The following is a 25918-nucleotide window of genomic DNA, read 5'->3' on the forward strand; positions in this document are numbered from 1 at the left end:
AAGTTGAGCTTGGAGAAGGGAAAATTTAGTTTGGACATAGCATCAGTGGGATTTCAAATAGAAAGAAAGAGTTACCTTCAGATAGTCTCAAAAAGTGGAATTAAGTTCAATAGATTGAAATTGCAAAGAGGTAAATTTAGGCTTGATTTAGAAGAAAATAGAACCAGACAAATATAGAATTATTTAAAATTCAGATAGAACTCCTTAGAAGAGACATTTCCTACACCTTAGAGGTTCATCAAAGAAGGTCTAGAAGCTCACCTGTCGGGTTGTGTTCTAAAGGTAACTCTTTTTTCATGTATGATTTGAGAGAGATGATACAATTTTGAAGTTCCTTCGAGAGCTTGTGAATAAATGAGGACTAAAGACTTCCATTTTCTTCTCCAGTTCATCTGACAAATGGGAAAACTAAGACAAACAGGGTTAAGTGATTTGCCCAGGATCACACAGCTAGTAATAGTGACCAAATTTGAACTCAGGTGTTCTTTATTCCATAGTACTTTATCCAGTGTGCCACCTAACTGCCCTAAGAACAGGAAATTACTAAAATCTATATAGTGTATATAAGTACCAGGCATGTAGTAAGTTCTTACGATTTGTATTTCATTTGATCTTCAAAATAAGTCTGAGGGTGGAAGGGTAATTGCTATTATTATTATCCTCATTTTAGAAATGAGAAAATTAAGACAAGTAGAGGTCAAGTTGACTTTCCCAGGGTCATGCAGATAGTAAGTAAGGCTAGATTTGAATTTGACAATATATTTGAGTCTTAATGAACCCATATTGGATGCTCTATCCACTTTGTCCCCTAGCTGCCTAAAAATAATGAGTTGGAACTTAGAAAAGGGTGGGGGGATTAGATAATGTTAAGATCACTGCCAAATAAGTACACGATAACATTTATTTAAGGGTAACTGTAAAAAAAAGGAAAATATAGTTTTAAGATTACATTAAATAATTCATTCCTTCAAAACACTAACTAGAAATGAGACATTAATAGAAATAGAGCATGGGTTTTAGAATAATGATTTTTTTAAACAAGATAAGAACAAGTTACATATTATAAAGCGAGGCTTAGAATCTGCAAATTGTTATAAACAATAATCTAACCTAAGTAGAATGGTTTAGAAAATGATAAAGATTACTAATTGTAATTATTTTAAAATACAAAGAAAACAACATCAGTAAGGTGGAGAAATAACATAACAGTGTAACAGATGGCAAATGCTACAAAGGGGAAAGTTTTGATGCTAATAATGGCCAGATTGTACTAAAATGTAAAGAAGAGGTCAGTACTAGATGCCTAAAGGGAAAGCTATGAATGTTCACAGAAATTGAGACCATGATCCATAACAGAATTTATAACCTCAATGAAAATGCCAACTGTTTTTCTCTTACTTCAAGACCTATCCCTCACTTTCTTCTATAAGAGATAAGAAATACTTTCATTCACTTTACCTTTCTGAGTTTAACTGAACATAAACTTTCTGTATTTTTGGCTTCTTGAAAATGAATGTCTGTATGAATATAATAATGTGATTCCTTGAGTTCTAAAATATTTTATAATAAATAGATGAAATTAAATGCATTACTTATTTCATTCATGAAACATTGAGTTCTATTGTTATTTTAAAGAATTAAGTCTAGCATAATTACTTTTTTACTGCTTGAATGTATCTGATAACCTACTTCAGAAAATTTACCTAAAATAATTCTAACTTAGGAAAATTTACCTGAAAAGTAAAATTTAAATAACTTTCAAATGAAGATAGTTTAAATATATTCTAGCAAGTAGTAAAGCAAATGTATTTTGATTTATTTATTTTTCAAATGTTTTAAAATAGGACATATGAGACAGGTTGGTGATGTGAATAGATCACTGGTCCAGAAATCGGAAAGACATGAGTTCAATTCCAACCTCAATAGTTGCTAGCTATGTGACCTTGGATAAGTCTCTTAAAGCCAAGTCTTTGCCTGACTGTTTCCTAATCTGTATGATAAGAATAGAACCTATTTCTGAGGGGTTTCTGAGATGAAGCAATATTTGTTAAGCACTTTACAAACCTTTTAAAGTTGCTTAAAAGTGCTAGCTATTATAATGTCATGGCCATTTCATAATATTCACAAACTTCACATCTTAATAAAATAATTTTATCAAATTTTTCTGATAAAAATAATTTTCATGGGAAATCAATTGTGCTACATTAATGGTAATTATAATTTCTAATTAACAAAATTTAGTTTTGCATAAAAAGCCTTCTGAATTTTTTCCAAATGAAATATTTCTTCTGTAAAATATTGAATAATTTTGGTAAAATAAAACATACAAATCCTCAGAGGGCTACAAAAAATCAATAAGATTACTCAATTTAAAATAATATAACATTTGTAATTCATTTTAAAATTTAGTATCTAAAGAAGTAGAAAATTTTTTAAAAAACCTAATAAAGTGGTTGAATCCTAAGAAGAAAGATTCCAAAATAGTTAATAAAACTTCAAACTGAATAGTGATTGTATACAGTAGATCAAGTTGAGACTTCTTTTTTTTATGGAATTATTGTTTCTTCAAAGACTGCTTGATTTGTTACATTTTAAAGATAGTCCAATTGCAACTTTCCCTCTCTCAGCTGTTAGAGATTTAACTGTAAATGTAAAAGTAAATGGATCATGGCACACATTTAAATAAAAAAAGAGATTTCCCCCCTTAATTATGTAAACAGAATTCTTAGAGGTTTTTTTTTTAATTTCTTATTTTCTCCTTTCAAATTTACTGATAAATTTGTATTCATCAATTAGATTGTATATTTTAGATTTCAAAAACTTATTTTCTTCCTAACATGTACCTAACCTGGTAGAAGTCATTTTATCATTTGGAAGATCCCCATGGCAATGAAATCAAAAGTCTTGTCTATATAACTTATACACATTTCATCAGATGTAAGTATAATAATTAGGCAGATATTATAAAGAAGTTTAAAAACAAGTAGATAAGGCATTTTAATAAACATGCATAATTCTGATATTGATGCTTTACATAAAAACTAAGAAAAAACATTTATAGTAAATATATTTATTTTAGTATACTCACCATCTTATGTATGATATGAACCGTAAACTATCTTCTAATATTTAAAACTAATGTAGATGAAGCAGTAGATAGATTTTGGGCCTGAAGTCAAGAAGATTTCTCTTCCTGAGTTCAACTATGGTCTCAGACACTTATTCTCTGACTCTGGGCGAGTTGTTTAACTCTTTTTGTCTCAATTTCCCCATCTGTAAAATGAACTGCAGAAGGAAAAGACAAACTACTCTGGTATCTTTGCCAAGAAAACTCCAAATGGAGTCACAAAGTCAGCCACCAGTTAAAAACAACTAGATGACAACAACAAATTTCCATTCTCATTTTTCCAGTAAAAATCTAGGTCCTGATGTCCAACACTGTCTGTGACTAAAAAATAAACATGGCAACCTTAATGATTGATTCATATCCCACAGGATATGTCAGAAACAACAGTCATAATCCATCTGATTCTTTAAAGGACTGGCCTTAAAGATGCTAGAATCACCCATGCTGCATATTCTATACCCAAAGCAGAGGTATCTTGTAAGGCCAGAAATAAGAGTCTTCCTACTCTCTACCAAAAGATATAACAATGTAGATAAAAGAAGATGGACAAAAAACAGGCCAGTCTGAATCTGGACACCCCCTTTGGTATGGGAAAGGAGCAAGGTAAAGCCAAACAAAAAGTCATCTTCTTTGCACTCCTCTCTATGCTTCCCTACTAATTAGAGAGTTGATCTAAAGTGGTAATGTGGAGTTTGTATATTGTAAGACAAACCACAAATTTAAAGCAGGAGGGTATTTTCTTTTACAACCTCGCACTTTCGGCACTGGATACATGGTTGAATAAAAAATACTTTTCCCCTCAGTTTTGGAATTAAACCCATTAGGACTCCTGGATGGGATGGAAGATGCCCAATCTATACATAACATGAGTGAACATCATGTTCAAATTTGCTCAGTGAAAGCAAGAATCAAAATCATACCTGAATATCATTTTACCATTTCTGTATAGAAACATTCCTCTGATTATATCTAAGGCAATGAGCTGACAGAGTGAATAGAGCATTATTTCTTGGAGTAGGAAAGACTGGAATTCAAATTCTGCTTTCGATAGTAGTCAATTCACTTCATTGGGCTTGTTTCCTCTTTTGTAAAATGGGAAAATAATAGCATATAAATTAAGGAGTTCTTGTGAGGATGACATGTAGGAAAATATCTCTGTAAACCTTGAAGTATTACATAAATCTTTATTATTATTATTTCTTCAGTTGATAATAAGTTTGGCTAAAAACAGTGGCCTTGTCTAAAATAACCTTATACTACTTCTCTTCATATGGCTCTTCAACTGGCTTTTAAAGATAATTGTTAGTCTTAGCCTCTCCATTTGAAGATTCTTCCATTAAGTAGAGTCCAGCCTCCTCAACTAACCCTATTAAACACAGTGATCATATGTTCTGTTTATAACACATTTTGGCAGTCAATTATGCCCAGATGACATTTTAATGTAAGAAGTTTGATATTGTTTTTAGCTTTTTTTAATGTGAGTGAATTTTACCTCCAAAATTCCTGTAAATTCCTACAAATCTAGAAACAGAAGAAATAGTTGAAATTTTCTCTATAATAGTAAAAAAATAACCTCCACAATCCTCAAACATAATGAAGCATAGGAGATCCAATAAAATTCATTCTTTGATGACTGGTCCAGAAGCCAGTAATGCTCACAAAATAGAATTATTATCTTTATGATCCTATTTGGAATATCCTTGGAAAAGCAACTGGAGTAGGTTGACATTTTCTTCTCTAGCTCATTTTACACATGAAGAAATAGAGGCAAACTGGGTTAAGTTATTTGCCCAGTGTCACATAGTTACCAAGTGTCTGACCCCAGATTTGAACTCAGGAAGCCCAGTGCTCTCTCCACTGTGCCACTTAACTTCCCTAGAAATCATTATAGATGCAGATATTGAGAGAGGAGAGTGGGGGGGGGACCTTTGATTTATCACATGTCCTCCCCCCCTCCATCTAGCACCTGAAAATAAATAACATTAATTTAAGATAATTGTGGAAACTAAGATAAGGATTTGAAATAAGGTCTTCCTACATAGTAATTAAACTTTACAAAGCTTACTCCACTCACCTACTAATACTTTGCATTTACCTGAGAGAACTAGCAATACTGTAATTACCAATCTATTTGAAAATAATATTGCTGCCAAGGTAAAATTCAGATGATAGCAGTTTAAGGTTTGGAGTAAGATTTTTCTCTCTGTATTGTTTTCAACCTTGCACTATACAGGGGATACAAAGTACAAAATGTTGTTTAATTATATTTTTCCATTGTAAGCATATTTCCCTATGTGCCTTCTTCCTCCAGAATCCCAAATTAAAAGCTCACCTGAGAAAGAAATGATGGCATAATGCATAGAGAGACAATGTCAGTGTCAGCAAGTCCCTGTTGGCTCATGCCCAACCTCTGATACTGTCTTTGTTCCGTGGGTCACCCTGAGAAAGTCACTAATGCTCTCAGTGTCCTCATATCTACAAGACCATAGTTTGGAGGGAAGGCCCAGAACCCCATTGATAGAAGGTGTTAGCTCAGTAGTTCCCTATCTAATTTAATCACAGATCCAATATAAAGCAAAACAAAACACCCCAGACAGAAAAAAAGAACAAAATAAATTAATAGGTCCTAGGTTTTCAAGTTATAGAAAGAAAGAACTAAGAAATAACCACCAAAAGAAATAATGGTTCTCTTAAAATTCAGAATATGACTGAAAGAAAACTATTGAAGCTACTTAGATGTCTAAGTTAATCAAGAACAGTGTTCTTTAACACAAGTTGACTCATTCTAACTAAATAGGATTATATCCATTTTAAAGCATTACTGCCCAAAGGTTATATAATACAATTCAGAAAAAATGCGAATTAATAAATTATTCTATTTTATTTTATCACTATGGAGGATATGTGTGTCTATTTTGATTATCTAAGATTTCAAGATTATGTGAAAGCAAGATGAGGAAAAGTGTCATACAGGACAGAATGCTAGGAGGCCAAGAGCCAGGAAGACCTGAGTTCAAATCTTGCCTCAGTTCTGGCCATGTGACTCTGGACAAGTCACTTAACTGCTGTATGCCTCAGTTTACTCAACACTAAAATTCATATAATAATAGTGCCTACATCATTGGGTTTTTATGAGGGTCAAATGTGATGACATTTCTAAAGTGATTAATGCAGTGCTTGGTACACAGTAGATGTTTAATAAATGCATGTTTCCTTCCCCACACCTTTCTTTAAAATAAACCTAGATTATTCCAAATAATTTACTTTCAGATTTTGAATTAACTTTCAACATTGGGTCATTTTTCTTTAAAACTATTTAAAGAAGCATTTTCTTCATATGCAAATTAGATTGTTTTAAATAACAAAAATACATCTTTAAAAAGAAAACTGTTCATTTCAGTCTCAGCCATTACTACATTCTGTTTGAATTATAGAAAAGAATTGTTTTTTTTTAGAAAATTCTCTTTTGATGCCATCAGTTCATTCAACTATTTAGCTGAAGGTAGTGCGACATAATGATCTCTATATAAATTGTCATGGAAGGTTTAATATGAAAATTTACCAAAAAAGAGAAAAGAGTGGATTCTTTGGATTTTACCTGCTGCTGGGAAAAGAAAAAGAATGCTTTCTACTTCTGTTCAGTTAGAAGAGTATTTGCACCTACCTTAATGAAAAGAGTCTAAAAGCTTGAATCCCTAAAGAATTTCTCTCAAATGTCAGTTTATATCTTACCAAGCTACAGATCTGTCTCATTGACTATGATAGCAGACAAAAGGTATGCTCTCTTTTTAAGATGATTATGGATTCCTAACATACATACATATATATATACATATATATGTATATATATATATATATATATATATATTACAAATCATCTCCAAAATCACCTTTTTTTTAAGGAGTCTAGAGGCATTCTATCAGGAAGCTGAGAGAAGAGTTCTCTGTATCTCCTAAACTACAATTAGGTTGCCTGTGAAAATTTCTTGAACAAGTTATAGACATTTCTTTTCCAGTTGCTTTTTATAGTCCAAAGATGGAGCTGATTTCTATCAATCAATCCAGATTCTAAGACTTGATTTCAGTCACCACACCATGTCATTATAGTCTGGGAGATCTGTCAGGGCAATTCTAATACTTACTTAGACTTAGTGAGTGATGAGACACCATGATACCACTGACAATGCTAGTTACTTCACTAAAAGACCATTTTGGTGCTTGACACAGAAAATATTCCTTTCTGTCTAAGGTTAGGAGCATGGGTTGTGTGTTATTAATTAATTTTTATTGCCCCATTACCCAGAAATGTTCATTGTACACAGTAGGAGCTTAATTAATATTCACTAAATAAATGAACATCAGTGGAATAGATTTCAATGGTAATATAGTAATTAAACTTTACAAAGTTTGCTCCATTCACCTACTAATACTTTGTACTTACCTGAGAAAACTAGCAATACTGTAATTATCAATCTATTTGAAAATAATATTGCTGCCAAGGTAGACAACAGAGTAACAGATTTATCACACATATTGTAAAATCCCTTCCAATTTACACTTCACCCATTTTTATGCCCGTTAGGAAAACCTCTTGGGCTAAACAGCAGATTTCTCAGAGTACCATCAGTTTTACTTATATGAAATATGATTTCCTTTGCTTTTCTTTTGATTGTTTTTGCTAATAGGGCAAGGCCAAATTATAGGCTGATTTCATGAGGCTGTGAGTGGACAAAACATAGCAGATGAGATGCATTTTGGGCAAAGGCAGAATAATGCACATAATTCAAAGTTTATTATAAAAATGATAGCATCCAAGCTAAAAGAATCTACTTGGGGGGAGCAGGGGGAAAGAAATAGGCATCCCTTTCTGAACTAATTTCTGATGATAACTTAGCCTAATGTATTGGTACAGTCTGACTTTGTGGGTCATGTCACTGGGCTCAGAAAGGTTGGGTGGCTATATGATGCCTCTAAGATAAAACACAAACTCCTCCCTGCTTGGCATTTGAAGCTATTCACAGCCTGGTTGAGCCCACCTTTCCAGGCTGACTATACATTATTGCCCATCACACACCTTGTGTTCAAACTAAACTGGGCTGACTTGCTCCCACCTATCTGTGACATTCTATCTCCCTTTTCTCTATACCTTGGAGCAGGCTCTTCTCCCTATTTCTGAAAAAAAATAGTAACAACAGACATTTATAAAGAGCTTCAATATAGGCAAAATGCTTTAGGTCTCATTTGAGCCTCATACAAATTAAATGAGTGGTTAAAGGTATTATTAACCTCATTTTACGTTTGGGCAGGCCAAGGTGATGGAGATTAAGTGACAGCCTGGGTCTCCCCATCAGCAAATACCAGAGATGGGATCTTAACTCCTGATCCAGGTCAGACACTTGAGGCTTAATACATATATGCCTTCCTCCCCTCTGCCTCTCAGAAAACTTAGCCCTGTCCAAGACTCAGCTCCTCTGCCAACTCCTACAAGAAGCCGGTGCTTCTTTTTCTCACAATACAAAGTGTCAATATCTAGAATTTGATGTAGATACTTATATATACTACATAGACACATATATAAGCATATGAAGACACACAAAGTTATATAAAAATATAAATATTGTGTGTATAGAGATACATAGTAAAATTTTATTTTTTTATATTCTGAATTAATTCTTATATTAGGGCCCTGGAGTAGAAAGGTCACAATCTCTGTATATTAGAGAGAATTACTGGGGACTTGGACCCTAGGCACTATCTAGTCCACAGATTTTTGCATTTTCTTTATCCATAGGAATGTGTTCCTTTCACAAAGTCTGGCTAACAGGAATGTTTTACAAGGATTCTCTTATTGTATATACATGACAACCATAACAACCATTCCTGTCCATTGGAGGAAGGGCTGAGGGTTTGACGGACCACCTCCTAATTACCTATTTGCCAGTTAGAAATATCTTGGGATGTTCAAAGGAGGGATTGAATGATGAGCTCCTAAAACTATTTACAGATCTGTCTTGAGGTCCATTAGGGTCTTTGGTCAACTAGAAGGCCACTTCCCTGTCACTTTATTGGTTCTGATGTTCATCTAGTCAATAAAATTGTATTCTCACACAAAATCAGTCTCAGTCTCTCTCTGTCTCTCTGCCTGTCCTCTGTCTGTCTGTCTGTCTGTCTTTCTGGTGTGTGTGCACAAATGTGTGTCTATGTGTGTCTGTGGTATGGTGGATAGAACACTAGTCCTTGAGTCAGGAAGACCTGAGTTCAAAAATGTCTTCATATACTTACTAGAAGAATGGTGCTGGGAAAGTCATTTAATCTCTGTCTCCCTCCCATTCCTCAATTGTAAAATAGTGAGGATCAAAACAATGATATTTGTAAAGTGCTTAAATGAGTTAATTTTCTAAAGTGCTTAGATTTGTGCCTGCAACATGGTAGGAATTTAAAAGCTTGTTCTCTTCCCCCTTCCCTAGTAGTACAAATCTTATAGAATCAGTTCTATAAAATAAAAAATAAGTTGATTTTTAGATTCAAAGATGATTTACATATGTGTTACACTTCATTACTAACAGCAATATAATGATCCAGGACAATTCTGAGGGACTTCCAATAAAGAATGCTATCCACTTCCAGAGAAAGAACTGTTGGAGTAGAAACGCAGATGAAAACATATGCCTTTTTCAATTGTTTATTTGGGTTTATGTTTTGGGGTTTGGGTTTTATGGGATTTTTCACTTAAAAGAAAGACTAATATTCTTTGAATTAAGATTTAATTTATTAAATAAGTGATAAAATGATAAAATTAGGAAAATGGGAGATGAAATGATAAAATTTAATTTAATTTAATTTTAGTAAAAATGATATATACAAATTAATGAATTATAGACATAAACTTATCCATAATCAGTTAATGAGGCAAACTGGGTTGTTTTGGTATACATGCCTTTTGAGGATGACATTAAATATCAACCTTCCATCATGGCCATTATATCATAATGCTAGGCCCAATGAACCAAATGTCTCACTCAATACCAAAATCTACTTGGAAGGCATTTATTAAGTCCCTAATATCTTCTAGGCATTAGTTTAGATACTGATTTTAGGACACAAATTAAACTATTTCTCTACTTTAGGAACTTCCATTCTATTAAGGAATGAACATGCATGCATATATATGTGTATACATACACATATATGTGACATACACACACACACACACACATATATATATATATATATATATGACAAATACAAAGTAATTCAGTAGGACTTAATAGCTATTGGGTTTAGAAGAGGCCTCTTGAAAGAGATTGTATTTGAATTGAACTTTGAGATGAATTAGGTATTTTTATGAGGTAAAGGAAAGGAAGGAGCACACTAAAGGCATGATGGACAACTGATGCAAAGGTATGGAGACAGGAAATGGAATTCCTCATTCAAGGAACATCAAACAGGTCAATTTACCTAAAACTCAAGAGTGTATGAATAAGGATAGTATGAAATATTTCTGGAATGTTGGCAAGAAATATTTTTAAAGGCATTTATTCCTTCAAAAAAGAAATAGTTTCTAAATGCCACATGGTATAGGCAAATTGATTGAACTATATTAAATAAATTATTACTAATGAATATAGTGACAAGAAAATTCATTACTTATAAAATCCCTTTTAATGTCTTTTGAAAAATATCCATTATCAATAAAGAAATTTTATATATTTTTCATATTAAGTAATGCTACTTTCTACAAAAACACCCTAAATAATATATGACAATTAAATATTGCATGTTTAAGATGACATCCAGAGCATATGCCTAAATTTGTAGAAATTTAAAACTTCCAGAATATGTTCATCAGAATATGGTACTGGTATTGCATATGCAAAGGTTTTTGTGACAGAAGTTGAATGAAATCCAAGTTTTAGTGCATTTATATAAAAAAGCAATGCCCAACAGCATAGTTTTCCAAATTAATTTAAGTCATATAAAAATTCATATTCTCAATACCATGATCAAGTAAAATTTCATTAGTATGAATAATGATAATATCAATATAGAAATTTTAATAGTAATTACTTTATTTTATAATTACCACAGATTAAACTTTGCCCATTTCTTTAAGCAAACTCGCCTGCACCAAAAGCTTCAGAAGTTCCCTATTGCCTCTAGGACAAAACAAAATTCCTCTGCTTAACATTTAAAGCCACTAATTTGATACCAGCCCCCCTCTCCAGGCTGATTACATACTCCTCCTCCTCACTTACTCTATACATTCTACCTTTCAGACAAATTGACCTCCTTTCTATAAGCTCTCTACAAGACATTCCATGTCCAGCCTCAAGCTTTTTTTTTACAGGCTTTCTCTAAAGAATGCTCCTCATGTCTCTCTGGTAATACTTTGTTCCCTTCAAGGCTCAAGTCAAAGGCCACTTCATTCAAGATCCCTTTCCTAATTCTCCCACTTATAGTCTGCTCCCTGCAATTACTTTATAGAAGCTATGTGTATAGGTATATAAACACACATGTGTAAATATGTATATGCACACATGTGTTTCATATATGTATATACATATTGTAAATGTGTATTTGTGTGTGGTTATACCTATATGTACATAAATATCTTGCATTAAGTGGAAGTTAGAAGTTCTTTGAATATAAGGATAGATTGACTTTTGTCTTTATATCCCCATTGCCTAGAACATACCTGGAATATAGTAGGCATGTTAAAATGTTTGTTGACTAAATAATTGAATCGATAAAGAAATAAATTGAATAAATAAATAAAGTCAAAGTTTCTTTTTTGTTGAATTATTTTTGAGAGTCACAATAGAGATCAATGAAAAAAACTCTGGAGGCAATTGATTAGCAAATCTTATACTAAATATTATTGTCATTTATAACTTTATATGAAGATTTACTATTGAATAAAATCAAATAAACATGACTAGACAGAAGAGGAAAAAAATTTATGTAGTTGGTCATTTTGCTTTGCAATCAATAAACATATGGGTTCATGGCCATTATGGAAGGTACAAACTTGTGGGGGAAGGATGGGGATATTGGGCAAAAAGAAGCTAAAGCAGGTAGATATCCATATCAGTCCCCTCCAAATAAGGTCTAAATGAACATTTTCAGTTGAGTTTATGTATTTTTCTAAATCCAAACTAGTAGTACAAACTGGATTAAAGGAATGAGATGAAGAGCATTTTTTCGTCTACTTGCCCATGGTGTGTTTTCTACAAGAAACCAAGCTTTCGTCTTTAATCCGATATCCACTTCACTACAGAAGATTTATTTAGACTACCTCTTGTTTCATAAAGGCCTCCAAAGTCTGTGGTAATTTTTGACACTTTGTTATAATGTTTCTCTGACCCCCCCCCCCCTCCTGCCAGTCTGCCTCCCTCCCATACTCCTCCCAGCCTCATTTTCATATGGATACAAAGCATTGGGATAAAATGATGGTTCATTATAGTAGTACAGAGCTCTTATCTTCATCCGGCAAGAGTCATTTCCTTCCAAAGATTGAAATGCAAATGTGAAAATTAATGATAACTGCATTATCTGATAGCAGAGATAATACCAATTCACTGTCAGAGTAACACACAGTCATTCTACGATTTCCTCTGCTTCTCACAATATTCTTCTTACTGTCAGACTAGATCTATGGTTAACTATGTTTCATAGGTTTTTGTTAATTTACATCAAATGGCATTTCCCAGATCTTCTATCTACCACATTTTCCCAATCAAAAAGGAAACGAAATCAGAACTGTAATCTCCAAGTCCTTCTTAGCACGAGTGAAGAAAAAAAAGGGTGCTGTATCATTAGTGTCTGCTTCAGTCTCACAGTGGTCTACCAGCCATTCCAGTTTTATGAAAAACACTTCTCCCATCGTTTTAGTTTAATTTAAGGCATAAAACTAAGCAAGTCCTACCTTCGCTATTTATTCACAGTGATGAATAACAAGGGAGTTAGGAAATTTATATAGAGATGTTCAGCTTACTCTACCCAGTTGCAACAAGTGAGGCATGCCTTACACTTTACACAGATCCTGAAAGGGGGTATAAAAATATCAAATTTCTATAGACCAAAACATTTTTAAATTCTTGGAGGACTCATTACATTATAGAATCATGTAGTAACTTCGTAAATTCAGAATCTCATTCAAAAGTGATTTCTGGAGGATCTGTGATTTCATGACAATAGAGAATTCCTGACATGGAAACTCCTTCCACAAAGCAATCATCTTTCTTAGGTTAAGTCCCAGGAAGTAGCCTGAGATACTGAAGATTCAAATGACAAATCCATGGTCACAAAGTAAGTGTCAGAGGCAGCAATGGAATTCAGTCCCCAACTAGTTTGCCCTAATGCCTCTTTATAAAGTGAATAATTACCCAACAATGGTTCTCTTTTTAAAGTGAATCTTCCTTAAATCGGTTTTGCTATGAAGGTGGTATTCCTGCACTCTTTTCTCTCTTATTTCTTATTCCAAAAAAGCTTACTTTATATAAGTTGCTATTTGCAAGCATATGAACAATGAAAGAGGACAGTGCTTGTCTCATGAAAGCTAAAGTCTAGTCAGTAGGCAAATAAGCACACAAAACCTGTAGTTACACCAATGCAAGAAGAAAGATACCCAGGTTAATAGGAGGTAAAATAAGGAAGGGTAATCACTTCCAGTTGTGGGGAGAGGAAAAGGGAAAGAGGATCAGAGAGTGACAGAGGAGGCTGAATCTGAGCTGGATCTAACAAGATAAGAAACTCTGAACAAGTAGAGATGAAAGAAATACTTAACACAAAACAAATAATATACACGTTACACACACCCGTATACACATATTACCTTGCAGTTGTGTCTAGTGTTTTAGAATATAGTAAAATGTATGTGATAATAATGATAATAATTTGTTGCAAAAGCAAACATTTACATAGTGCTTAGAATGTGCAAAGCACTAGGTTAAGCACTTTGCAATTATTATCTCATTGAATCCTCACAGCAACCATGAGACTTAGGGGATGTTTTATCCCTTTTTTACAGATGAGGAAACTGAGACAGAGGTTAAGGGACTCTCACAGGGTCACACAGCTAGTAAGTGTCTGACTCCAGGCTCAGCACTGCCTTACCTACTATATATAATAGTCATATATATATATATATACATATATATACAAACACACACATAAACACATTCATATGAAATGAACATACATGTATATATATGAATGTACATGTATATGTGTGTGAAAATATACATTTATGTAGATATATATCTACACACAAGAGGTTAAGTGACTTGCCTATGGTCATAAAGCTAGTGACTATCTAAGGCTGAATTTTAATTCATATCTGGGGAGGGGAGCAAAAAGGAAAGAAAGAGAAACAGAGATAGAGAAAGAGAGGGAGAGAGGGAGAAAAGGAGAAAAAGAGAGACAGAGACAGAGGGAGAGAGTCAGACAGAGACAGAGGGAAAGAGAGAGACAGAAAGAGACAGAGACAGAGACAGAAAGAGAGAGGGAATAGAAGGAGAGGGAGGCAGAGACAGAGACATAAAAATGGAGAAATAGAAGATCCAAGAGAGAAAGAGAGACAAAGAATGAGAGACAGACACAAAGAGAGATAAAGATAAAAAGACAGAGGGAGAGACTGGGAAAGATGTATATTTTCATGCATGTGAACATATATACAAGTATATAATATATGTGTATACTTATATCCACAAACTCCTTGTTGGCAGATACTACTTAAATGTTTCATTTCTATTTTTGTTTCTCCAGAATCTGGTGCTGTATCCATCAAATGGAAGGTGCTTGCTTTTGCCTTTGGATTGATTGATTGGTTAATCTGTCAACTACCCTGATGATATTTTACAGAAATTTAGGTGGCACAGAATTAGAGCAGTGGGTCTGATCTTGGGGAGTTCTGACTTCAGATGGAACCTCAGACAATTAGTATTATGAACCCTGAGCTTCAGTTTCTTCATCTGTAAAATGCATATAATAAAAGCAACTATCACTCCGGGCTGTTGGGAGGATCAATAGACAATATTTATAAAGATTTATCTCGGTGACCGGCATATAGTAAGTTCTTTGTAAATGTTAGTAATTATAATTAAATATTATTAAATACTCATGTCTTCTGAGAGTGACTACTTTTGTAACTTCAGGTCTCTCACTCCACGTTTCCACCATTATCTTACCTTTCTGTCATATCACACATTGAAGCATTGCAGTTAAATGAGCACTAATTCTGGAATCAGTAAGACCCGATTTCAAATAAATCTTTGGACACTTACTAGTTGTATGACCCTGGGAAAGTCACTTAACTTTACCCTAATTTCTTCATGTGTATAACTATAGCAAGTACTTCCCATGGTTATTGGGTGGAGCAATCAAGGTATAAACTGTAAAACACTTCATTCACTGCCTGGAACATAATTGGTTCTATATGTTAGCTATTATTAGTTAAAATTACATTTAATTTTATTTTTTATTTTCTTTTAATTTTTTCAATTACATGTAGAAAAAAAATTTATAATTGTTTTCTGACATTTTGTGATTCATATTCTCTCTACTTCCTCCCACCCTGAGACAGTAAATGATGGTATGGATTATACAAGTTTAGCTGTCATTATTACTAATTCAAGTGGCAAAAAGTCTAAAATCTATTTTTAAATGTGCCATTTAGCTTATAAAGTCCAAATATGAAGTGATTGAAAAAACTGAAAAGTGGAATTCAAATAGTTGCTCTCAGTAGAAGAGCTGGAAGAGTTCTTACAGGTGGCCTAATCCAATCTCTCTCACTTTAAAGATAAGAAATCTAAATCGAGAATTTGACACTCCCAAAGTGACATAAGTACTACATGCTTATATCGTGAGATAATTTATATGATATCATTTGTAAATATGATATATAGATGATATATGCTATATGTATGGGGTGCTCAGGGAGGGGTAGTATCTCTGGTATGGAGGGCTTGTCGTGCCCTCCTAGGGCAGCGCTCCAGCCTGTGATCCTCACCTGACACCCAGCTCTCACTTGTGGCTCCCAGTAGCTGCTAGCATGTGGCATTGGCCACACCCCGGGCAACGGCTTCAACAGGCCAGCTAAACCTTGTGAGGGTAGCCATCGGGTCATCGACCCCTGGTGAACCAGGGCTTTGCTCACCCAGCATGTGAAGACTGCTTCGGCGGAACAGGCAGAAGAAATCAATAAGAAGGTTCAACGGCTGAGAGGGCGACGCAGCAAAGCACTGTGGAGTGCTTAGGGCATGTTGGAGCACAAAGGACAACACGGCCATCCAATGCAGCTGAGGAAGTCTCCAGGTGTAACGATTTTTCGTGCCACTGGACCCAGGCTTCCAATGCCGAGAGAGTGGGACTGTCTCTGTGCAATGACTTTTCCACTTAAATCTCCTTCACCCACAAATGTCTTTGTGCACTCATCTATACACCATACATGAAAATGCACAAAGACAATCGTCATCCTCAGTTACCGAGAGATTACTACCAGATGTATAGAATATGTAGAAAAATATCCTAGAAATGTTGATGATTATTACAATTCAAAGATTACTATATGTAAATTTCTTGGCAATCAATACATAAAAGTGAAGTTTTATTCACCAGAGATATGAACTGTTAGAATAATGATGATAAGAACTATGTTTTAGAAATCTTCGCATTATCCAAGTATGTCTAGCCTAGCATTTTTGATGCCATAGGTACTCGATAAATGCCAAATGAATTGAAGGGATGGATGACTTTCAAATGATCGTAGGAATTTAAAGAAAAATCAAAAAGGGGAGTAAAGGTTTTAAAAGACAAGTACAAGATATTATCCTTAATGAGAAGATACAAGGGAGAAATGAATGGCTGAAAATGTTCAAGGAATCCTAATGGAAGACAAGCAGGAGATTAGTCAGATGCCATATAATGTAATTCATTAAGGATTTTTTAAAAAGACAAAGGGCTCCACAACTAGAATTAAGGAATATAAGATTCATGAATCAGCATGACTTTAAGCATTGTAGAAAAAAGAATGTTAGAGATCAGAGCCTGAGCCTCTCATTTTATAGATAGGGATAGTGTGGCTTAGCAAGAAGAAATGGCTTTCCTAACATGTTTCCAAATGTCTAAGTTGAGAGCAATACTCAATTCTGCAGTTCAAAGACGTTTAGTCCTGGATCAGCAGTCAGAAAGACCTGAGCTCAAATCCAGTCTGGGACACTTAATATTGTGACCCTGGGTAAGTCACTTAATCTCTATTTGCCTCAGTTTCTTCAACTATAAAGTGGACATAATTATAGGACTTACATTTCAGAGTTGTGAGAATCAAAGAAGATAATATTTTTGAAGTGCCTGACACATGGAAGATTGTTTATAAATAATTATCCCTTTCCTTCTTCACAATATCTACTTTGCTTTTGCACTAGAACTTGACCATAGATTGAAGTTTCCTACTGACAGAACTGAGAAATCTTGAAGCTCTTACTTAAGTTCAATGACTTGCTTCCTTTAAAATTGTTTTTTCAGGTTCTACACCATATATATGATGGCTACAAATGCATAGATGGGAGTCACAAAGATTATTAATGGTTTAAATAGGTCATTACAGAGGAAACATAACAGAGGAAATAATAAAAGACACAAGATTATTTTTTCTTGTTTGAAAAAGAGAAGAGTAGATACAGTTAGAGTTCAACTATATGAAATATTATTATAAACATGTTTAGTAATTTCAGTTATGCCCAACTCTTTGCAAGTTGGAGTTTTCTTGGCAAAGATACTAGAGTGGTTAGCCATTTTCTTCTCAATTCATTTTAAAAATGGGGAAACTAAGACAAACTGGACTAAGTGACTTGCCCAGGGTCACTAAGTATCTGAGATCAGATTTGAACTCTGCATCTGACTCTGGGTTCATGACTCTCATCACTGCACCACCTAGCTGCCCATATACAACATAGTAACAGTCACTATTTAAAACACAGTGACTAACTTCTTTATTGCTAATAACTATCAAATAATAATATGTACTTTAAGGAAATGAAATTTGAAAAAAGCAAAATATTAATTAATGGCAGTAAAGCTTGTTCTTTGAGCTATCAAGTAAGCTGGCAAACGTCAATACAGGTTCTAAAACAAAGCATATTTCCATTAATCTAAGATAGAAGTACTGTGGTACTACTTTTGAAATTCCCATAGAATTCTGGGATTTATTTTGTTATAATGACTGATACTGATTATATCTAACTGAGAACATCTCTAAAGAACAGAAACCTTAAAATACTCAAAAGTCCATCTAAAAACAACAGCATGCCTATATAACAAATTAAATCCTGAAATAATATATCACAACTAAGTATCTATTTTCAGAGCTCATTTAGTGTTGGTTTTGAAACTCTATATTTAATGCTATAAAAAGACTTCTAATTTATTGTTATTAGCCACACTGTTAAGATATACACAGACCCACAGCCATAGCCATACCCACCTAATCATATACATCTTTCCAAAGATAAAATTTTATATCAAGACTCACTGAGTCCACAGTAAAGAAACATATAGCTCTACAGATGGGTTTCCATATTTTTATGTATCAAGTATTTTGAGAAAGACATTAAAAGCTACCTAATTTCTTTTATTTAGTCTGCAGATATTAATACGAATTGACAGGTAATTCAGTAAGAAAATGTTACTAAAAAGAACATTTCTTAAAAAAAAAGATTCATAAGGGCAATTAGATAGCACAATAGACAGAGAACCATGCCTGGAGTCAGGATGAGCTGGATTCAAAGTTGGTCTCAAACCCTTCCCAGCTCTGTGACCTTCGTCACATCATTTAACCCCAAATGACTAGCTCTTACTACTTTTCTTCCTTAGAATTAATGATTAGTATAAATTCTAAAGCAAAAGGTAAGGATTTTTAAAAAAATGATTAAAATGAAATAATGATACAGAGATAGAAATACATCCTTCTAGAATACAGTATTTATTTCAGAAAAAGTATAAATATTCATTTCCAAGTATTGCTGCTACCTATGGAGAACATCCAACTGATTTTGAACACACAAAACAAGATTATCATGTTATCTATCTATTTATCTATCTATCTATCTATCTATCTATCTATCTATCTATCTATCTATCTATCTATCTATCTGTCCATCCATCCGCCTGTCTGTCTGTCTATTTACCTAACTAGCTACCAACATACTTATGGGATGTACCATTATCTCTATTAATATACAACAATGAAGATAAAACAAACATTTGTACAAACATTTCCATCTGTTTAATAAACATCTCATTGACTAAAACATATTTACTTGAAAACAAAAATGCAGTATTTCTGATGTTAATGAAATCTATCAATATTTACGTATTTTCTTTAATATTAAATATAACCTTTTACACATAATTTCATATTAATATGGTGAAAAGCAATGAAAGTTAATTTTTATTGAAAACTACAAAGCAACCTAAAAAGGGACAAAGATAATTTTTCTTAAAGTTTTTTTTCTTTTTCCTTGGCATAAATTGTCAAAAATTGTCTATCCTGTAGTAAGAGAAGCATTGAAAAATGAAAACAACTTACAGAGTAAACATGCCAGAAAAGATCTATATTCTCTTTTTTCAAAACCTCAAAAATGGGCTTATCCGACTTTAAATGTAATACATTTTAATCCAAAATCTTGCCTTGCATAATGCTGCAGTGTACAGAATATAAACATTTGTGTATATCATTAAAACCGTTTTCAATGACATCATAATGATCAGATATACTGCATCTTCATTTTTGTTTGCATTATATTTTCCAGCTGCTGATTTTAGAAAATTACCCCTGGAGTTCTTCTCTTCTTCATGCACAGCATACAGTAATTTGCAAAGTCATGCAAGGATGAAAATGTGATTGAAATATAGAATATTTCCTAATGAAAAATAGTACTGCATTATGAATTATTGTTAAAATAATTTCAAAATGCTGTCCCTCAATCTTTTTACACAATAGTTTCCATTTATAAATATAGTTACAACTGGAAAATTCTGGGTTTTGCATGCAAAGCCTTTTCTCCATAATATTATATTGATCTGGTATTTTAGAAGTTTAACCTCAATTTTTAAAAACTAACTTACAATTTTTTGTTACCTGATTTGCTTTGAACACTGTGTTCGTGACATTATTAGATGTTTTTATACAAAACCTAGGAATTACTGATGGAAATAAAAAGTATTGCCACAAAAAAACCCACAAAATCCAAATATACAAAGTTATCATTAGTGTGTCTTTCTACTCCAAAGACACTGTCCAGGTAGATCTAATGATCTGAATAAATACTAAACAGATCTTCAAAGTCCTTGAAAATAATTGTTCTGTTTCTATATTTTCCAGTTCAAACACAATGTGGATTTAAGTGTAAACTTTTATCAGAGGAAGAATTTCCATCTCATGACAACAACAAAAAATTCCTGTAATATTTCAACCTGATATACAAATAATCATTTAATCAATTTCATTCAAAGAGGGGCACAAATCCATGACCAACCTCCATAATTCATCATGTATATAATTTCCTATTCTGAACAGCACAGATTTAAAGAATTATTTTTTTTCATATACATGCATACATATGTATATATATATACATATATATATGGAGGGAGAAAGAGAGAGAGAGAGAGAGAGAGAGAGAGAGAGAGAGAGAGAGAGAGAGAGAGAGAGAGAGAGAGAGAGAGAGAGAGAGAGAGCATCTTCTAAATTTCAAACCCACATTCTTGGATTTTTAATACTCTCCTACCTGGTCCATCCCATTCATCTGTCTCAGTGCTGAGCTGTCCTGGTTTTTCTGATTTTGTGTCCCCATCTGACTCTGTTGTCTCCTGGATCCCTTCTTCATCACCTAAAAGAGGACCAGCACAAATACTGATAAAGAGAGTGATTAAAAAACTATGGACGATTTTTCTTAGCTACAGAATTTTTCTTATGCTTATTTGTCAAATATACCTACACACTACAAATATTTAAGTATGATCACTGGATTTTTGGTACTATTTTGTTATAAAAATAATCATCACCAGTTAAGTAATATGCATTCATTACTGAAAATATTACTGAAATTGTTCAAAGCAAATTTATTTACTTATTAAAGGTATTTGCAAAAATTAAAATTCAGAAGACAGGATTTCATGTTTCCTGAGAGTTTTGGTAAATTAAACATTAATTTTTATCTTGATTGTTTTTAAATTAGTAATTGATGTTTATGGCAAACTTTATGGAAAACACAAGGGACTTTTAAATATCCTGGAGAGAATAAAAGTGACATTCATATGGTAAAATATTTTATACACTTTTATTTGAATTTTCATTACTCTCAAGCAACCTTAGAATTCTGGAAGGAAAAAAAGAAGCTATTTAGACTTGGTATAAGATTTAATGCTCACAGCTCCATTTAAAAAAGAGGTTTAGAAATGTCACAAATTAATTATTAATCTAAATGATTAATATGCTTTCTCATATTAATATAAATAAGTTCTTGACATTCTACTAAATTTTGAAATATTGCTTGCTGAAATAAAGTTATGTCTTGTCCCTAGGGTTACTATTTTTTATATTTTTATTTTCATGAATCAATATATACAAAAAGAAGTGCAATCTCTGTCATTCCAAAGAAGACCTAAGTTTGTAATATAAATAAATTTCAAAATAGAAACTATTAGTTAGTAGTAACGTCTTATGGTAAGTGAAATCTACAAAAGTATTTATAACTATGATTACAAATATTCCATTAAAAACCTATAATGACAGAACAAAGAAATAAGTAAACCTATATGTAGAGAAAGGAAGAAAAGAAAACAAATAACTTGAGAGAACAGAACCAATTAAAATATGAAATATTGCTAAAAATGACAAGAGTAGCAACATAAAGACATTTAAAAATAATTTTGGATGTCTTCAGGTTTGCATTTTCCCTAAACTATTTAAAATATCTACTTCCTTTTATGTTATACAAATATATTTGAGATTTTAGAGTATACATTATACTCAGGAAATAATTACTCCATTGTGGTGGCTGTATTTATAATGTTTAAAGTGTTAAAGCTTGTATTAGAATATTTTATTACATATGAAACAAACAAGGCATTAATTAATTCTTGATCAAAGGAAGGAAAGAGTATAAATTGTGAAAACAAACAGGTAGATCTGTAAAGCTCAGTTTTCTCATTGTATAAAACACACTAAAAATGTGGCCATATGAGATTCCATAGGCAAAGAAAAAATGGAAAAAATCAAAACTACAAGTTGATCACGAATTTTTGCCTCCTATTACCCTAAGAACTTGAATTTTTAAACCCACCAGTATGTATAGGAATAAAGCTCACTGAAATATTCTCACTTATGACTGAATAAACCTCCTTTGATGTGCCAGTTTTACTCTATTATCCAATAGATTTTTTGGTCCTTTTTCCTATTTCCACTCATGTCTTGAAAAAAATCTAACTATAAATTACCTATGTTTCTGCTCACACATTTCTGAAAGAATGATATCATTCAATCACAAATTTATGTTATCTAATCCCAGCTGGGCTCTCATTGCACCAAGACATACTTTACTGCATACAGATTGATCTTCTATCCCATTCTCTGAAATGAATGTTCTTGAACCCTTCCACAGTATTTCGTCATCCCATTATTTCAGCAATAGGCACTTAAATCAAATTTTCAGGAAAACAAAAACTTCCACATCTTTCCTAATCATCACATAACCCCTTAACATAATCTGTCACTTTCTCCTCCTTCACTTCAATCTCTGATGGAGAAGTGGCTCTTCACTTTAATGAGATATACCCAAGATTCTTTTCCCTTCATTCTTCCTAAACTAATTGGACCCATTGTCATCATTCCCTTTCTTAAAATCTTCAATTAATGGGGGCAGATGGGTATCTCAGTGGATTGAGAGCCAGGCCTAGAGATGGGAGGTCCTAGGTTCAAATATGGCCTCAGACACTTCCCAGCTGTGTGACCCTGGGCAAGTCACTTGACCAGCATTGCCTAGCCCTTATAACTCTTCTGCCTTGGAGCCAATACACAGTATTGACTCCAAGATGGAAGGTAAGGGTTTTAGAATTGATACTAAATATTGGTTCTGAGGCAGAAGAATGACAAGGGCTAGTCAATTGGGTTTCAGTGATTTGTTCATCTAGGTAATGTCTTGAACTCAAGACCTCCTGTCTCTATGCTTGGTTCTCTATCCTCTGAGTCATCTAGCTGACAAAGAATGACTTTTAATTGCAATATATAAGAATCTCATCTCAATCTTCATGTTTTACCTCCCTGCATCATTTTATACTCTTAATTTGGCTTTTCAAATCTATTATAAATTGGTCACTTCCTGTCTTTCTAGTTCTCTTTTACTTTACACCTCTCTCTGTGATCCAATGAACATTTGGAACTGAAGAGTAATATTTTATAATAATTATAGTCGAAAATTATATGACATTGAAAATTTTATAAAGTACATTAAGTAAATGATGTAGAACTTGCGCCTTTTCACTGGATCTCCCTGATGCATAGAATATTTTCTTCTCTTTTTTTGGTTAAATCTTTACTTTTTGTCTTAAAATTTATACTAAAGATTGGTTCCAAGGCAGAAGAAAAATAAGGGCTAGGCACTTGGATAACACTTCTAGTAAGTGTCTGAAGAGAGATTTGAATCCAGATCCCCTTGACTCTAGGCTTGGTTGTCCATCCACTGAAACATCTAGCTGCCCCTCATATTGTATGCACTTAAACATGATTATTAATTGACCTTATAGTCAGATTTTATTTCCCAGTCTCCTCATTTATTTCCTTTCAGTCAAAATAGTGTGTAGTCCTCTCCAATAGTATAATTGCCGCTAGTTCCCTTCTTTAAAAAAGGAAAGTTCATCAAAGTATCCTCCATGATGTGATCCTCCATTGGTCCTTAGGTTAATTCAAGTGACTCTTTCTAGCTCACCCTCTCTCTTGCTCTCCCTCTCTCACTCCCCCTCTCTCTGACTCCCCACTCCCTATATTTGTTCGTATATACATACACACAAACACACATCTTTCTATCTTTCTTTCTTTCTATCTATCTATCTATCTATCTATCTATCCATCCATCTATCTATCTATCATCTATCTATCTATCTATCTATCTATCTATCTATCTATCTATCTATCTATCTATCATCTATCTATCCATCCATCCATCTATCTATAATCCATCTATCTATAATCTATCTATCTATCATCTATCTTTCTATCTATCTATCTATCTATCTATCTATCTATCATCTATCTATCTATCTATCTATCTATCTATCTATCTATCTATGTTTATCTAAGGCTTATACTTCCTTCCCTTTTATCTATTAACTTTTAAATAACTCTTTAAATACATGTAACTCATTCTAACAATTCTCCATGGTACCAATGAGTTCAAATTCTCATGTTTACATTAGAACCTTTACTGTTAGTCATTTGTATATAAACATATAAGGCCATGGGTTTTACTATTGGGTTCCTTGCTTCAATTCCATCTCTTGCTGATTCTATGTTTCTAAAATTTTTAATATTCTTCCTACATTATAGCTATGAAATGCATCTATATTTTGGGGAGGGGCCAAAGCCAGTCAACCTTTATTCTTCAACTTGGTTCTGCCTTTGACTTTCTAGACTCTGACACTATCCTCCATGCCAGTATAGATACCCAAAACTAAGGATTACAGAAATTTTTCAACTTCTGTAATATTACCAATGAAAGATAAAAGGAGGATTAAAATGGATGGATCATGAAAGCAATGGAAAAAGAAAATTCTAACATCAGAATTAATAAGAAATACTTTTTGGAGAAATTTCTTTGGTGTTCTATTTTGTCTTTGTATTCAGCATCTAGGACTGAGTCTGTTACATAATAAATACTCAATAAATATTTGTTATACTTAAGTTAACCTTAATTACTTTTCCATAACGTAATCACCAAAATCTGAGAGAATGATCTGATCAATTTTAGAAATGTTAAGGAACAAAACATATTGTATTGAAGAGGAATGTAGAATATTTACAGACGTTAGGTTCAATCAATCAAAAAGCAAGTGTCAATTTACCCGATTAATGCTAGGAATTGAACCATAAGCTTTAGATACACGTACAAAGTACAAAACAAACTACTTGCAGCATAGTCTAATAGGGAAGGCAAGTATACATGAAATATAAACAGCACACATATAAAGCTAATGCATACGCTTATGGTTAAATACAAGGTATACAAGGTATTTTAGGATAAGAGCATTAGTAGTTGGGGGGAAGAAAGGCTTTATGTGGAAAATGGTGCATCTTAAAGGAAGATAAACTTTATAAGTTGAGAGAGAGAGAGAGAGAGAGAGAGAGAGAGAGAGAGAGAGAGAGAGAGAGAGAGAGAGAGATCAGTTTGGCTGGATCATAGAGTAAAAGAGTGAGAGTAATACCCAAGGAGGCTAGAAAGATAGATTGAAGCCAGTTGTCCAGGACTTTAAAAACAAAGTGTAGATTTTATTCTATCCTACTCACATGTTAACATGAGCTTTGAGGCTGGTAAGAGCCTGAGAGGTCCCCTGGTCTACCCATCTCTTTCTATCTAAGAACAGTAAGACCCAGAGATGGTGCCATTTCCCCAAGGATACACAGGTAACAAATAGTAAAGATGGGATTTAAAACCTGGTCCTCTCTTTTATTAGAAATTGTTTTAAGGTGGGCAGCTGGGTGGCTCAGTGGATTGAGAGTCAGACCTAGAGATGGGAGGT

At 33.3% G+C, this 25918-nt stretch overlaps 1 protein-coding gene across 2 annotated transcripts in view; it reads right to left on the reverse strand.

The window, feature by feature from the left end:
- The window catches only part of ZFPM2 (zinc finger protein, FOG family member 2), a 572901-nt gene that overhangs the window by 411337 nt on the left and 135646 nt on the right, over positions 1-25918 (reverse strand). For both annotated transcript variants that reach the window (XM_001380396.3, XM_056823201.1), the window contains one exon: positions 20914-21015. In XM_001380396.3, coding sequence (XP_001380433.3) covers positions 20914-21015 — 102 coding nt within the window. The remainder of the gene's footprint in view (positions 1-20913; positions 21016-25918) is intronic.

Source organism: Monodelphis domestica, chromosome 3 (assembly GCF_027887165.1).
Source record: "Monodelphis domestica isolate mMonDom1 chromosome 3, mMonDom1.pri, whole genome shotgun sequence".
Classification (NCBI taxonomy): Eukaryota; Metazoa; Chordata; class Mammalia; order Didelphimorphia; family Didelphidae; genus Monodelphis; species Monodelphis domestica.